The 14,501-nt window shown below is 53.8% G+C and overlaps 1 protein-coding gene across 2 annotated transcripts in view; it reads left to right on the top strand.

Moving 5' to 3' along the window:
- The window catches only part of MTMR4 (myotubularin related protein 4), a 56,370-nt gene that overhangs the window by 17,488 nt on the left and 24,381 nt on the right, over nucleotides 1-14,501 (top strand). Inside the window, exons 2-3 of one of the 2 annotated variants that reach the window (XM_050325964.1) lie at nucleotides 2,613-2,686; nucleotides 13,329-13,418. In XM_050325964.1, coding sequence (XP_050181921.1) covers nucleotides 2,684-2,686; nucleotides 13,329-13,418 — 93 coding nt within the window. In that variant the 5' untranslated portion in view covers nucleotides 2,613-2,683. Of the gene's footprint in view, nucleotides 1-2,612; nucleotides 2,687-10,938; nucleotides 11,090-13,328; nucleotides 13,419-14,501 lie in introns of those variants that run through there. The other variant, XM_050325962.1, reaches the window with a different exon arrangement.

Raw genomic sequence — 14,501 nt, 5'->3', positions numbered from 1 at the left:
AAAGCCTGGGCCAGGTGTAATTTGGGTAGTGCTGGAGTCCTCGGTGCTACAAGCAGCACTTGGGTTTTTGTGGTATCTCCTGGCTTTCTTCATCCCATAAATCCTCAGGAGCCCCTTGAGCTCCATCCCTGCTCTGACAGCAGGAGGAGGAAGCGCTTGGGGATGGAGGAGTGACAGCATTCCTGCAGGCTGAGCTCATGCTCAGTCCCCTGCCATGAATTGCCTTTTTCTTGGGCAACTGTGGCTTTCCAGAGGAGCTGGGGGATGGGAGCCAGGAGGAACTTCCTCACACATGACACAGCCAAAGAGTTTCAGTTTCTGGCCATTACCAACTTCTCCTCTGAGGAAGGAACTGAGAGACTGAGGTGGCCATGAGTAATGATTGGATAAATCTGCACCTGCTCTGCAGGAACACTCCTCGTGTGTCATTCGGTGTTAATAATTCAGATAGCTTCAGATTTCCTGAAAAAAAGCATTTTTAACATTTTATTTCCCTTGCTAATTGTGCTTCTCATCTCACTTGTAAGTCACCTGCTGGCAGTGACTCTCCCACCACTGGTGTGGTGGCTGCTGCTCATCCCTCTGTGAAGTCTTGAGATGTGACATCATTTCTAAATAGTGGAAAAAAGGCTTTTATAGTTGAAAAGAGCCAGGCTGAACTGGGTTTGAAGGGTGATATTGCAATATTTGGCTTTTTTTGTTTTCCTAGGAAGTTTAATTCCAATTGTGGATTTTTTTTTCAAAGTTTCCTGAAGCTTGGTGATCTGCTTTTAAATGTAAGGTAATATCATGGAATGGTTTGGGTTGGAGGGACCTTAAATAACCTTCCCAGACCAGGTTGCTCCAAGCCCTGTCCAACCTGGCCTTGGACACTTCCAGGGATGGGGCAGCCACAGCTTCTCTGCCCAACCTGTGCCAGGGCCTCCCCACCCTCACAGGGAGGAATTTCTTCCTAATATTTCCTCTATCCCTGCTCTCTGTCAGTTTGAAGCCATTCCCCCTTGTCCTGTCCCTCCATCCCTTGTCCCCAGTCCCTCTCCAGCTCTCCTGGAGCCCCTTTAGGCCCTGCAAGGGGCTCTCAGGTCTCCCTGGAGCCTTCTCTTCTCCAGTTGAACCCCCCCAGCTCTCCCAGCCTGGCTCCAGAGCAGAGGGGCTCCAGCCCTGGGAGCATCTCCATGGCCCTATAAAGATAATTAAATGTATCAATATATTGCATAACTTTTGAGTCCTTTCTGACCTCCCATTCCTTTCTCCTGTCCTTTCCTGTCAAAGGCCAAGGATAATGATTCCAACCTCAGGCAGGGTAGCAGCTCCCTCCCACCGGCCCCGGGTGAGAGTCACATTCCAGCCATGACTCTTTGATGCTGGCATTCAGCTTGGCCTTCTGGCGTGGGGGTGCCAAACCTCACCTGATTCTGGGCTGGGAAGGAAATTCCTGAGCAAAGGAAAGCCTTGGGCAGGTATTCCAAGCTCTTTTGTGGCTAACACAATTCCTCAGTGGGCGGAAGGAGGGGGTTGCTCAGCCTGGGGCGTGTTGTGTGAGATGTTTAGACACTCTCCAGTTAGACTTTGTATTTCATTGTATTTAGCATTTGTATTTCATCTAAGGAGGAGAGAGGTTAAAAGTAATGGTGGCCAAAATTACCAAAGTCCTTGAGTGTTCTTGAAGCTTTGGCGTGCAAAAATCGGGTTTGGTTGGTGAGCTCTGACTGAGTTCTGAACATCCCTGCTTAAAACACTGTTGGATTTAATAAACATTGGGACACGTGTGGAACTACAGAATCCCAGAATGGTTTGGGTTGGAAGGAACCTTAAAGCTCCTCTCATCTCATCTCATGGGCAGGGACACCTTCCACTAGACCAGGTTGCTCCAAGCCATGTCCAGCCTGAGTGGGGCTGGAAGAGCAGAGCAGAGGCAGAATGCAGGCAGGTGAGAGAGATGTTGGTGATCAAATGATCCCATATTGGAGAGATCTTCCTTAGTGGAGCTCCCAGGATCACCCGTGGGACCATCTGGTCCTATTGGAAAGGATTTTGTTGGAGCAGGACCTTGCTTAAGTCTTGCTGCTTGGCTTTCCCCCCTCCCAGAAAGGCCTCCTGTGAGCTCCTGCGAGCAGGGGCAAAGCTGGCAGAAGGGGCTGCTGGTTTTTCAGGGCACTGGCAGGACAAGACTGGATTTTAGAGGTGGTTTCCTCCCAAATCCACAGCAATCTTCTCAAAAGTTCCTTATGAAGACCCACTCCAGGTCCTTGAACCACAGTGGCCAGGCCTGTCTTCCTTCAGCTCCCTCCCGTGCTCCTGAGCTGTGGGTTTTGTACCTGTGATGGGTGATGAGTCCTGTGTGCTGTGTTAGTGGCTGTTCTAAAGGATTTGGTGTGTCCCCTGTGATGCTGAATCTGATTTCCAGCAGCTCTTGGAAAGGGCATGAACTGAAGGATAGCAGGGATAGGTAGAGGGCACTGACCATGGGGGAATCTTGATTTTTTTTTTCCCCTCTCTGTGTTCATACTGGAGTACCATTCCTGTAAGCTAAACCTCTGGACTGATTTCCTTTCTAAACTCAATTCCTGTAAACTCAGCATCTGCTCTGGGTTGTCTCCTCTTTGCTGCAGGTGAGACCTGTGGAGGAACAAGAAGAGACTGAGCTGTGACTGAACCAGGAGAGGTTGGACAGTGTCTGAGGATGGTGAGTCCATATCCTATTTCCTCTCTAAAGAAAGACACTGAGGGACTGGAGCGTGTGCAGGGAAGGGAACGGAGCTGGGAAGGGGCTGGAGCAACAGGAGCAGCTGAGGGAGCTGGGGGGGCTCAGCCTGGAGAAAAGGAGGCTCAGGGGGGACCTTCTGGCTCTGCAATCCCTGACAGGAGGGGGGAGCCGGGGGGGGTCGGGCTCTGCTCCCAGGGAACAGGGACAGGAGGAGAGGGAACGGCCTCAGCTCTGCCAGGGGAGGGGCAGGTTGGATATTGGGGGAAATTTCTTCATGAAAACGATTGCCCAGCCCTGGCACAGCTGCCCAGGGCAATGGGGGAGTCCCCATCCCTGGAGGGGTTTAACAGATATGTGGATGTGGCACTTGGGGACATGGGTTAGTGGTGGCCTTGGCAATTGGACTGGATGATCTTGGAGGGCTTTTTCAACCCTAATGATTCCATGATTCCAGTCTGCCTCTGTCCTCTGTGGGTGGTCTTGTTTTCTGTGTGTCCAGATCTTGTGTTGCTGCTGAATGCATGAGAAGAAATGCAAGAATGAGCAAGAAGAGTGCTGTAGTATTGTGTATTATATGTAATAATATAACACAGAGAGCTTTTATCACTGTCAGCAAGATGCTGTTGATAGGATACAATTACCCCTAAACCTGTTGTTGTAATATATTGGGGAAAAAAGGAAATAAGACTAGAAACCCCTCCTGTCTCCCTGGACTACTGACATTTGTGGATTTATTTTTTACTTTAAAACTTACTGCTGGGATTTCTCATTGTGTTCCTCTGTCACCTCTCAGTGAAGGATTTAACACCCATGTTAATAACAGCTCTGGTGCCACCAAAGTAGCAGAAATTTCACAAGAATTAGTCACAGAAAAATGTGGTAGAAAAGAATCTGAACCTCAGCCAAAGCAGCCAGATTGCTGATAAACTCGGATAAAGGGCCTCTAATGCCTCCAGCAAGAAATAACCCAAAATGCCAGGGATCTGCTGGGAGGGAAAAAAAGCTGGAGACTGGGAATGTTGAAAGATAATATGCTGAGAGTGCCCTGAGGGTGGTAGTTTGAAGAGGGGTGATCTGCATGTGGGGCTGTGGGTGGGCAGAGTTTGCTGCAGTGACACGGATTAGCATCAGCTCATTCTTCGTGCTCCCACTGCCAGGAGTGTGTTGTGGTGGGGGAAGGAGCGCTGAGGAGAACAGCAGAGACACTCAGAGGGCTGGGAATTCCAATTGAGGACATGAAAATTTAGGTTAAACATGTTAAAAAAAAAAAAAAGATAAAAATCTGGCAGAGTGCTCGAGGAAATCGTGACATCTCCTGAGGGATTGTCCCCCATGGGTTCTGTTAACAACTGGCATAGGGAGGGAAATGTGCTCTCTGCACTCTCAGCTCTAGTAGTTACACACACAGCATTTTTGGGGTAATCCCTATCCTTGTGCTCCCTGGTTTTGCCTCAAGGTCTCCCGTGTTTCCTGCTGGAAGAGCTTATCCCCACGCTGCAGGATGAGGAGCTTTCTCTGGGATGGAGAGGTGAAAGTAACACCTGCTTTGCAACCTGATAAAGGATCTTGCGCTTCCCCTTGGAACCCCTCTGGTGTCACACTGGAGGTGTAAAACCCAACAGCTTCTCTGGGGGGTGAGAGGCATGCAGATGTATCCAGATATGAATGAAAAAAAAAAGGGAATAAACACATGGAAAATGCATCAAAACGCCCTCCAGGTAACGTGGAGAAGGCCAGGCTGGTCAGACACCCCACTGACAGGACCACCAGGGGTTGCTGCAGGGGGAACATGGCTCAGGTGTGGCCCTCACCTGTCAGTTCTGCAGGGTCCTGATAAGCCAAAAACGATGTATTGATGTGTTAGGAGCCCTTGGTAGGTTTTTCATCCATGGATTCATCAGGCTTTTCAAAACCAAGACGTTGCAGCGTGTCAGAGCTGTGCTGGCTGCGTTTTGGAACCTGCCCCCTGTTGTTTTGGTGAGTCCCCAGTTCCTATAAAGGGAATAACAGTACAGTGTGGTGCTGCCTGGAGGCATCTCCTGTCCTTCAGCATTTTCAGTCCCCTTAGACATTTACATCCTTTCTTACTTACAAATTTTACATTCCCCTTAGACCTCTGAAGAGCTCTAGTCTTTTAAATTCTCTGCAGCAAAGCCACTTTAGTCCTTGTCACCCCTCCCTGGAGCTCTGTGTTTTTTGGGGTGTGCAGACTGGAACTTTGGAGTTATTATTCTTTTCTCTGTGCTCCTTTCCTGTGTCCTTTTCTGACCTGGCCCTTAGGTGTAACCACAGCTTGTTTTTTTCTAGACAAGAGCATTTTCTGCTCCTCATGAGTACCTGAAAAATACCCTTTCAAAGGCCTTTCTGAAAAAGACTTAGGGCTTTTTCATATTTTATTAAAATGTTCTTTCAATTTTTTTAAAAATATTATTTTCTCCTAGGGGAAAAAAAAACCCAACAAAAACCACAAAATCTCCACAACTCCCCTCCTCACCCACCATTTTGGGAAGGGACTTTACAGGCTTTTTGTCTCTCGTGGTAAGGGAGAGAAAGCAACTTGTAATTGCTAACTGGAGAAATAAGCACTTGCCTCCACCTACTTACCTGAGCCTCTGTCAGCAGCTGAAGGCAGAGAGAGCTGCTGTAAACCCCTGACAGGCTCCTTGGTGCCCTTTTGGGACCTCTCCCGAGGGCTGTGACTCCTGAGTTAAACACAGGGAAGGCTGGGGGTGGGTTGCTGCTTAATGGACGCTGCAGAATGTTGTCTGCTCAGCCAGGGGTGCTTTAGGGCTGGAGCTCTCCAGGGCAGGCATGCTGAGTGCTTCCTGAATTCCCTGTGATCACTGGAGGCAGAGGGCACAGCACCAGTGCCCTCTAGTTAGCAAGGGCATGCCCAGAAGCTTCTCCCTGACTCAGCAGCAGCCCAGATGTGGCCCAGCAGCTGCTCCGCCCTTTCTGCTGCACAGATGCTTAGTCGACTGTCAGTTCAGAGCTTGGACTGCAAGACCCTTCCTGCTTTTCCCCAGAGACCAGCTGTGATGGGAATGACCTTGAAGACCACACTAGTGCTGGTTTAATCCTTAACTCTGGCCAGTGGAGCCCTGGTACCTTAATACATTACTAAAAACTCACCTGGCAGGTCCGTGAGTGCAGGTGCTGCTGCGCTCAGTGCTCTCACTGCACGTACAGCTCCCGTGGCAGCATTCCCTCTTCCTACTGCTGGGAATACTGGGGCTGTAAACATCTGAGTTTCCATGACTGCTCTTACCCTTTGGAGGGGCCCATGACTCATTCCAGGTGGGGCTTTGCAGCTCAGCCCTCCCTTTTCCCCTCTTGAGGTGCACGGAGTCGACAGCCCATGACTTGTGCCCTTTTCTCCCTCTTCTCAAAGGTTTCCTGCTCCGTGTTCTGTTCCGTGCTCACCTCTGGGCAACTTCCTGAGCAAACACTAAATGCAGTATTACAGATCTCTAAGCTCTTCTGTCCTCCTCTGAAGAGGAAAAGACGACAACTCACCATCCCAGCCCTGATTTATGGGCTATGAAACAGTGACTTCTCTTTGCACAGGTTTAGGGGGTTATTTCTGGGAGGCCACCTCGGTGGCTCAGCAGCCTTCCAGTTCATCCTCAGGCTTTGAGGAAATGAACTGTTTTTGTAGGGGCAGACCTGAAACAAAGATGCCCTTTGTGCATCAGAAGTAGGGGAGGCAGAACAAGAAGTCCCTTTGGCCCCAGCTTGTCAGGTCCCTGCATCAGCTTATGGAGAGAGAGAGAAATACACGTCCGAGTGCAGTTCATCTCACCCCACTGAAGCAGCTGTCAAGCAGGAAGAGGAGAAATTTTAGATTCTAGGATGAGAAAAATGATACAAGTCTCTCCCTCCCCCTCCTTACCTGGAAAAAAGATCTAGCTGACCAGTTCCTACCTTGATCTTCATTAAAAAAAAAAAAAAATATTCAGACCTGGAAGGATCTAAACTGGAGTTTCCTGATTGCCCCTCTGCTGCCAGAGCTCCCAGCTGTCAGGCAGAGCTGCCCTGGCTGTTTTTGACTTGCTTCTCATGTCCTGGAAGTCCCTTCCCAGGGCAGTCAGCTCCTCCTGCCAATTTTCCTGCCGGTGCTCTCCAGCTGGAGGCAGATCAGGGCGGTCTGGGCAGTGGATGTGCTCCCAGGGACAGGGCTGCGCATTCAGATCCTGCCATCCCTTGCCCTCCCTCCTCTCTGTCTGCAGGATGCACCGTGCTGGGGGATGGAAAGCCCACCCTTCATCTGTAGAAGGGATGGATGTGGTGCCTTAAAGATTGTCTGTTCTCCCCCTGCCTCCACCTTCCACTAGGCCAGGTTCCAACCTGGCCTTGGGCACTTCCAGGGCTGGGGCAGCCACAGCTTCTCTGCCCAACCTGTGCCAGCGCCTCACCACCCTCACAGGGAGGAATTTCTTCCCAATATCCCATCCAACCCTGCCCTCTGGCAGTTCGAAGCCATTCCCCCTTGTCCTGTCCCTCCATCCCTTGTCCCAAGTCCCTCTCCAGCTCTCCTGGAGCCCCTTTCAGCCCTACAAGGGGCTCTCAGGTCTCCCCAGAGCTTTCTCTTCTCCAGGCTGACCATGCCCAGCTCTCCCAGCCTGGCTCCATAGAAGTGTTCCAGCCCTGTGATCAGATTATGGCTCTTCTCACCCTTTCTGCAGGGAACAGACTGCCAGCACCTGTATTTCACACGGGGGCTGGGCTGCCTCAGCTAATCTGTGAGTCATTCAGCAATTTGGGACATTTGCAGACCTTTGCTTGGGACAATTGTCAGGTTTGGAGAGGCTGAGCTGCAGATCCTGCAGAGGTGACCTGGCAGGGTGGGAATTAGCTGCTCCCTGACCCCCACCCATTCCCAAACCTGTGGAATGCTGGGCCAGCCATAGGCAAAACAATTCAGTTCAGGGTGTTGACTGGCTCAAGGCCATGAGAGAGATTCCAACATCCCTGTGCCTGTCCCCTGCTCCCACTACGGATTCCCTGGGCACTGGGAGCAGATGGCAGCTCACCCCTGTGAAGCCCGTGCTGCAGGCTGGGCTCTGGGTGCATGCAGGCTTGTTTCCATGGGGAATATCTTCTCCCTTGGAGGCTGCAGGATGGCTCCTTGAATGCCAGTCCTGTCTTTGCCAAGCTCGGTGTTATCTCCGAGCCTCCAAATCCCTTTGGGGACCCTCAGGAGAGGTTGCAAGCTGTTTACCTGCAGGGTGGGAGCAGAGGTGTCCAGAGGGGTGGGAAGAGCAGCACAGGAACACTGTGCAGTGCTAGTGAGAGGGAAAAGGGTTAATCCCTGCCAACTGCCCTTAAGAACACACTGCCCAGGTTATATTCAGCTCTGATTCCTCAGAGCCCAGAAACCTTTTGGGTTGTTGTGGCTGGGAGATGACGAGGGAGGTTTTTCTCTCTGCCTGCACGAACACACACATGCACGAGGAGGAGCCCAGTTGTGTGAAAATAACCTCCTCTTCCTTGGTGATTCGTGATAGTGGAGCAGAACTCAGCTGCTCAGCCGGGGAGGCATCCGAGGTGGCATTCAGGAAATCCCTCTGGCTAAGCCAGCTCAGGAGGCAGGAGCGCTCTGCGGTCCCGTGCTGGGCCACCCCAGCTGCCCAGCACCACTCCTGGCCTCGCCTGGGTCACTGGAGGAAAGGAGGGCAGGTATTTTGGGAACTGCTGAAGGAAGTGAAAGCAGAGTCTGAATCCAGTTCCTCCTGAAACTCTGTCAAAGCACTGAACTGCAGAGCAAGGTCTGCTTCTGCTCTGCACCAGGCTCAGCGCTCGGGCAGAAGTCTCTAAGCCGTGTGTGAATCTTTTTCTAATGCTAAAAGTACAGAAATATTTCAGTGAAAGCAGAAGGAGTTCTATTTGTGGGTGTTCAGGTCAGCTTAGGTTGGAAATTCAAAGTCGTGCTCTGACGAGCAGCCCTTTAACTCGGCGCAGCTGCGGCTTAGGGGGTTACAAAGGTCCTTCTGCAACTCGAGCTGCAAACAGGCCCCATGCCAGGCCCTGAACTGAGCCTCGGTCCTAAAAATCTTGCTGTGGGTCAGAGCAGACTCTTACCTGCCTTGTCCATGGTTTTGTGTGTTATAAACACTGGTCATGTGTTGTCTGCTCTCAGTAAGAATGTATGCTCAAAGTCTGCCTAAGAGACTCCTGAGCTTCAGCTGTTTCCCCAGACCTGCTGTGCTTCTTTTCCCTTGATACATGTCAGGAAAAAGAATAAATATTGACTTTACAGTGTTTATAACTCCACTTTCTCTCCAGTATAAAAAATTTCTTCCACCTTATGCTGCCTTGCTTGCTCAGCACACCTCTGGCATTCCCCTCAGAGAACCTGCAGGGAGCAGGGCACCTCCCCTGCCACTCACATTTGGCCAAGACAAATCCATAACCTCATCCTTAACCCTCTGTCCTCATCCACAACCCTCTGTTCTCCTTGTGTTTTGGTTTGTGGGTGCCAGCTTGAGTTAAATGCCCCTGAGGATGGGCAGTGCCTGCTGCTCACCCAGCCCACTCCATGTAAATGTTGGAGCGGGACAGAGCCGAGGTGAAATGGGATTTCATGGCTTGTCTCCAGGTGTGGTTGTATGTTCTTCCAAGTCTTTAATCCGGTGTGACCCTGGGCAGTCAGTGGGGTTGTTTTCCCAGCAAGAGAGCTCAGGGAACTGTGTTTTGCCCTGCAGTGACAGCAGGCAGCAGGTCTGGGTGTCACAAAGCTGTCCCGTGGCCAAAGCAGCTCTGAATAATCTTAACACTGAACAATTTTGCAGAGAAATGCCCAAATCTTTTGTCTGACTTGAGAAAAACCCTTTGAGATCTCATTGGTATTGCTGGGGAGAGCTGTCTGTGGTGGTTTGGGGGCAACCACATCTAAGAGGAGCTCAACAGCCACGGGCTGTGCTCTGTTTTGGATTTGTGTTTTGTTTTGGGGGCAGAAAGCTTGTGTGGTTTGAGCAAAACAGTTGAGCCTTGGAGGATTGATGAAGGGCCGGGATTTAATTTTACAATTGAAGAAAGAGATTCTCCCTCTGGCCCAGCGGTGGAGGCAGAGCAGGAGCTGATGGTAGAAATGGAGATGGTTTTGCCCAGGAAACCACTGTCCTGTGGCTTCTGGGATGGGCTGTGACCTGGGAGCTGTTTGCTCATGGTTTTGCAAGTAGTAAAGGTGAGTTCCTGGAGGGGCTGGGGTGGGTGGTGGGTGCTCAACCACAGCATTTCCTGCAGCTGTGTCTGTGAGCATTGCCAAAGGGGAGCTGGGGAAGCTCCCCATGGGAGCTGACTGTCCAAATGGTCAGCGAGGGAAACAGTGGCCCTGGGGAGCCTTGCCCACACCAGGGACTGAGCTCTGGCACGCGGGTGCTGGTGGGAGCTGGGGACTTGCAGCTGCTCCCTGTACACACAGGAGCTCCTGGGAAGAGGGAATTAAAGTCTTGGGAGTGTTCTGCAGTGAGCCAGCAGCAGGGCAGCCCCTTTGTCCTCATCTCCATGGCCATGCAGAGAGGACTGGAGGAGGATGGGGGCTCAGGGATGCAGTGGCAGGTCCTGCCTGAGCATCTGGGAGCACGGCTGGAGCAGAGGGGTCGAGGCAGAGGGGTCAGTGCTGAGCTGGAGGGCTTGGGGTGGAAGTGTCAATGCCAGGGTGGATGGCTAGGGATGGATGGCTTGGTATGGAGGCAGAGGGCTCGGTGCTGGGGCCGAGGGGTCGGTGCTGGGCCGGAGGGCAGAGGGTTGATGTCAGGGTGGGGGGTTTGGGGCAGAGGGCTCGGTTCTGGGATGCAAAGCCGGGGCAAGAGGACTCAGTGCCGGGTTCAGGGTCTCGGTGCCGGGCTGTGAAGCCGCCTTCCCGCTATTGTTCCCGGCGCTCCCTCCATCAGCGCGGCACGGGGCAGGTGCCGGCGGGAGCAGCGCCAGGGGCCGGGAATGTCCCTCCCGGGGCCGGGAATGCCCCTCCTGGGGCCGCCGCGCCGGGAAGGGCCGAGGAAGGGGCAGCGCCCGGCGGGGCCGCGGTCCCTGCGCCGCCCGCTCCATTTTCTGCCTCGCCTGTCAGCGAGACGCTCAGATGGCAGAGCCGCGCTCGGCCGCCTCGGGAGGGAGGAGGAGTCTGCCCGTCCTCCTCCCGCCCTCCCTCCATTGTCAGCGGCGGCGGCGGCACCTGCTCGGGCCGCCAGCGGCCGGGATGCTCCTGCCCTTCCCGGCGGAGCGGGGACGGGGACGGGGACGCTGCCGCAGCGCCGGGCCCGCGGCCGCAGCTCGGAGCCGCAGGGAGGAGATGCTGCTTGTGCCTGCCCGGCCCTGCTGCCGCCTCGGGAAATGAACATGAGTCTGCCAGGCCGCGTCTCCTGCTCCATGCTCAACTGCTTTGTAAGTGCTGCTTTTCATTGCCCTCCTCTCTCCTCCATGGAAGCGGGGCCGTAAGGCTGATGCTCTCTCTCTCCAGCATCCCCCGCCCTGGGTCTGCCCAGCTGGGCGTGGAGAGGGGGGATCCCCTTTCCTGGCTCCCGCCGGAGGACACGGTGGCCGGTCATTGCTGCCCTGCCCCGGCCCAAGGGCACAGCAGTCCCCGAGCCGCCCGAAGGCCCCGGCCACCGTGTGCCATGATGTGCCATGATGTGCCATGATGTGCCACGCCGGTCCTTGCCTGGAGCTGGAAAATTACCGTGGAGAGCATCCGACCCCAGGGGAGCTCCGCTCCCGCCATGGCTGCGGCGCTCGCAGGGTGTGCAGGACCCCTCCTGTGCTGGTGCTGCTGTGCTGGGAGGGCGTCCCGAGCTCCGCGGCTTTCATACCTTCGGGGAGAGGACTTTTCCTGCTCTGCTGCCCCTGCTGCAGACCCGCTCTCCGCCCCTCCCCGGGGGCCTCGTGGCCAAATGGGCTCTGAGGGCTTGGGGCGGCTTGTGAAGAGCGCGGGGCTCCGAGCCCCCGCCCTGCCGCTCGCCGGGATGGGATGTGGCAGCAGGAGATGCTCAGCCTCCCGCCCGCCCTGCGCCGCAGGCAAGGCGGGACTCAAGGACACCCAGGCCGGTGGAGAGCTCGGGCTGCCCTGTTCCAGTTCCTGCCGCTCACTGGGATTTCTCTGCGAGCTGCAAAGTGGAGATGGGAGATGTCCGCGCACCGGCACCGTCCCTTTGTGCCTCAGTGTGCGAGCCAGTCTGTGGCAGGAGGGGCCCTGAGCCCCCCGCAGGTGCTGTGCCCTGTGCCCATCACAGGGGGGGTGAGGAGGGGCATTGCCTTTCCCTCCAGCTGGGATTGATGCCGAGTTGTACACCAATTGTAAGAGCGTGTTGCAGGTTCCTGGGAGATGGGCTGGGGTGGGTCTGGTCACCCCCAGCTGAGGTCCAGGGAGCACCTCAGGCCACACTGTTCTTGTGGGTGACGAGGCCTCAGTGCCTGTCACTAACACAAAGGGATTCAGCATCATTTTAAATATTCCTGAGCCAGAAGGGTTGGTATCTCCTTTCTTCAGCTTAAAATTCAGGTTCTGTTTTGGGTGGCATAACCAGAAAGATATTTCATTTTAAAATATTACTCAGTGCTTACAGAACAGTGTTTCCTGGTAAATGCTGGAGCCTAGAGAAGCTACAGTTAGGAGGCATTCTGAAGAAAACATTCCCACACCAAAGACATGTGGAATTAACACCATCCTGGGCTCCCAGCTGTGAGCATCCGAGTGCTGCTCCTTCAGACAACACGGTGGTTTGACAGGGTCTGCAGGAGGGCTGCTGAAAATTGGCAGTGATATTTCATGCCAGAGCTCAAGGAGCGTTTGGACAACACTCTCAGGCACGTAGTGGGATTGTCTTGTGCAGGGCCAGGAGTTGGACTTGGTCTTTGCGAGTCCCGTCCAACTCAGGATAGTCTATGATTCTATGAGTGACTGAAGATTCCCAGGTCCTAAACTGAGACACACGCTCTACTTGTCAAAGATGGAGTGTCCAGGCTCTCTGTGTCCTCTCAGACCACCCTGAGGCCTCCATGGGCTTTCTGGGGTGTCCATCTGAGCAGTGTGGACATGTCCACTGGGACTCAGTGCCCTGCTTGGGTGCTGGCACCAGTCAGTAATGCCTGCTGTGAACTGAGTGCGCTCAGGTGCAGTTGTTGTTGGGTTACTTTTTCCACTTGAATGTTCTCCTCAAGAACCTTCAGGCTCTTGCCAGATTTTTTTGGGCTGAAAGTGAAAATGAAAACTCCTCAAAGAAAGCAGTCCTTAAGAGGAAGAGTTGGTTGAAGCTGGACTGTAGATGGAAACCCTCAGTGTCGTGGTGTGTCTGCTGTTGTACGGGGGAGGTAACAGGGGAACAGCTGATGTGACAAATTACTGTCACATCAGTCCAAGATCCTGTGTGTGCATCTACTTGGCTTTCCAAACACCACTCAGCTGGAAGAGGCAGGACTTGGAGACCTGCTTTGGCCTTTCACTGTGCTGTGGGGACTCTGCAACAGCCAGAGGAGATGCTGGGATCCAGAGGCACAACAGGCATTTCCATGCACAGGGATCCCCAAACTCCTGGGGTGCTGAGAGTATCCAGCAGCTTCAATTTTTGGCTTTCACAGCACGTGCTGACTGGGGCCTGTCTGACTGTGTGCTCTGTTTGCAATGCAGGGTGAGGAGGGCCCTCCCAGTTTGGAGTACATCCAGGCCAAGGACTTGTTCCCCCCGAAGGAGCTCGTAAAGGAGGAGGAATCATTGCAGGTAAGGAAGTCAGAACACCCAGACAGCTTTGGGATGTGGCAGGCTGGGCTCTGTAGGGCAGCTCTCCAGCCCAGGACAGCCTGGAGGCCACGGGCTGGCCAGTGCCAAAGGTCACATTTGGAGTGGTGAGTCCTTCCATGTGCTACCAGTCGTTCCAAATGCACCATCCCTGCCTTCCCAGCCCTACCAGCATGTGTACAGCACCTCCTGCCTCTGGGAAACGTGGCTGGAGCATGATGCAATGCACAGCCAGGCTGGGTATTCCCTGTCCTTGCCCGTGCTGGCAGCAAGGAACGTGCTGCTGCCTGTGTGTCTCTGCAGCAGGGAGATGTTCCCTGGGACAGGGGATTAGCTCAGTTGATTAGAGCATGGTGCTAATAGTACCAAGGTTGCAGGTTCAGTGTGGGCTATTTGCTCAGGTGTTGGACTTGATGATCCTTGTAGGTCCCTTCCAACTCAGAATATTCTGTACTGTCAGAGTGGGGCCGTGCTCGGTGCAGCGACTGCACTGCCTGCTCTGGCCCTGGTACACGTTGCTCCTGGCATTTTCCTGCTGCAGAGTGGCTGGAAGGAGACACCTCCATATGGTGCCAGCCTCCTGCTGCAAAAAGCCCTTGGAAGAGCCCTGGGTGCTTTGCTGCTGTGCAGCAAGGGCAGGAGCACAGCCCTCTGGGGTTTGGTGCTTCCTTTGGCATCATCCAGTGCTCATCGTCCTCCTCCTGGGGCTGGAGCCAGGCTCACCTTGTTCCCGCTGCTGCTGCAGTGTCTGAGGTTGCTCTGGGATCAGCATTGCCTTGGCAAAAGGTGCTGGGCAAAGCAAGGACTGAGAGGAGTTGGCTTGAAGGAGCAAGCACGGGCTGAGGAGTTGTTGGGCTCAAGGCTGCAGGTCTGAGGCCTTTGGGGGTGAAATGACTCTGAGCCGAGGCTCCTGGAGAAGAACAGGCTCTGCTTTAAGTCTTCTGTGTGGAGGACCATAAATCACCCCTCCCAAGGGTGATTTCCCTTCAGTAAATTGTTATTTGAATATAAAGTGAAGTGTCCAAGGCCAGGTTGGACAGGGCTTGGAGCAACCTGGGCTGGTGG

This window comes from Myiozetetes cayanensis, unplaced genomic scaffold, assembly GCF_022539395.1.
Source record: "Myiozetetes cayanensis isolate MyiCay16 unplaced genomic scaffold, myiCay2020 scf30, whole genome shotgun sequence".
Classification (NCBI taxonomy): domain Eukaryota; kingdom Metazoa; phylum Chordata; class Aves; order Passeriformes; family Tyrannidae; genus Myiozetetes; species Myiozetetes cayanensis.
The sequence above is the reverse complement of the archived record's forward strand: the minus strand, read 5'-3'. Positions and strand labels throughout refer to the sequence as shown.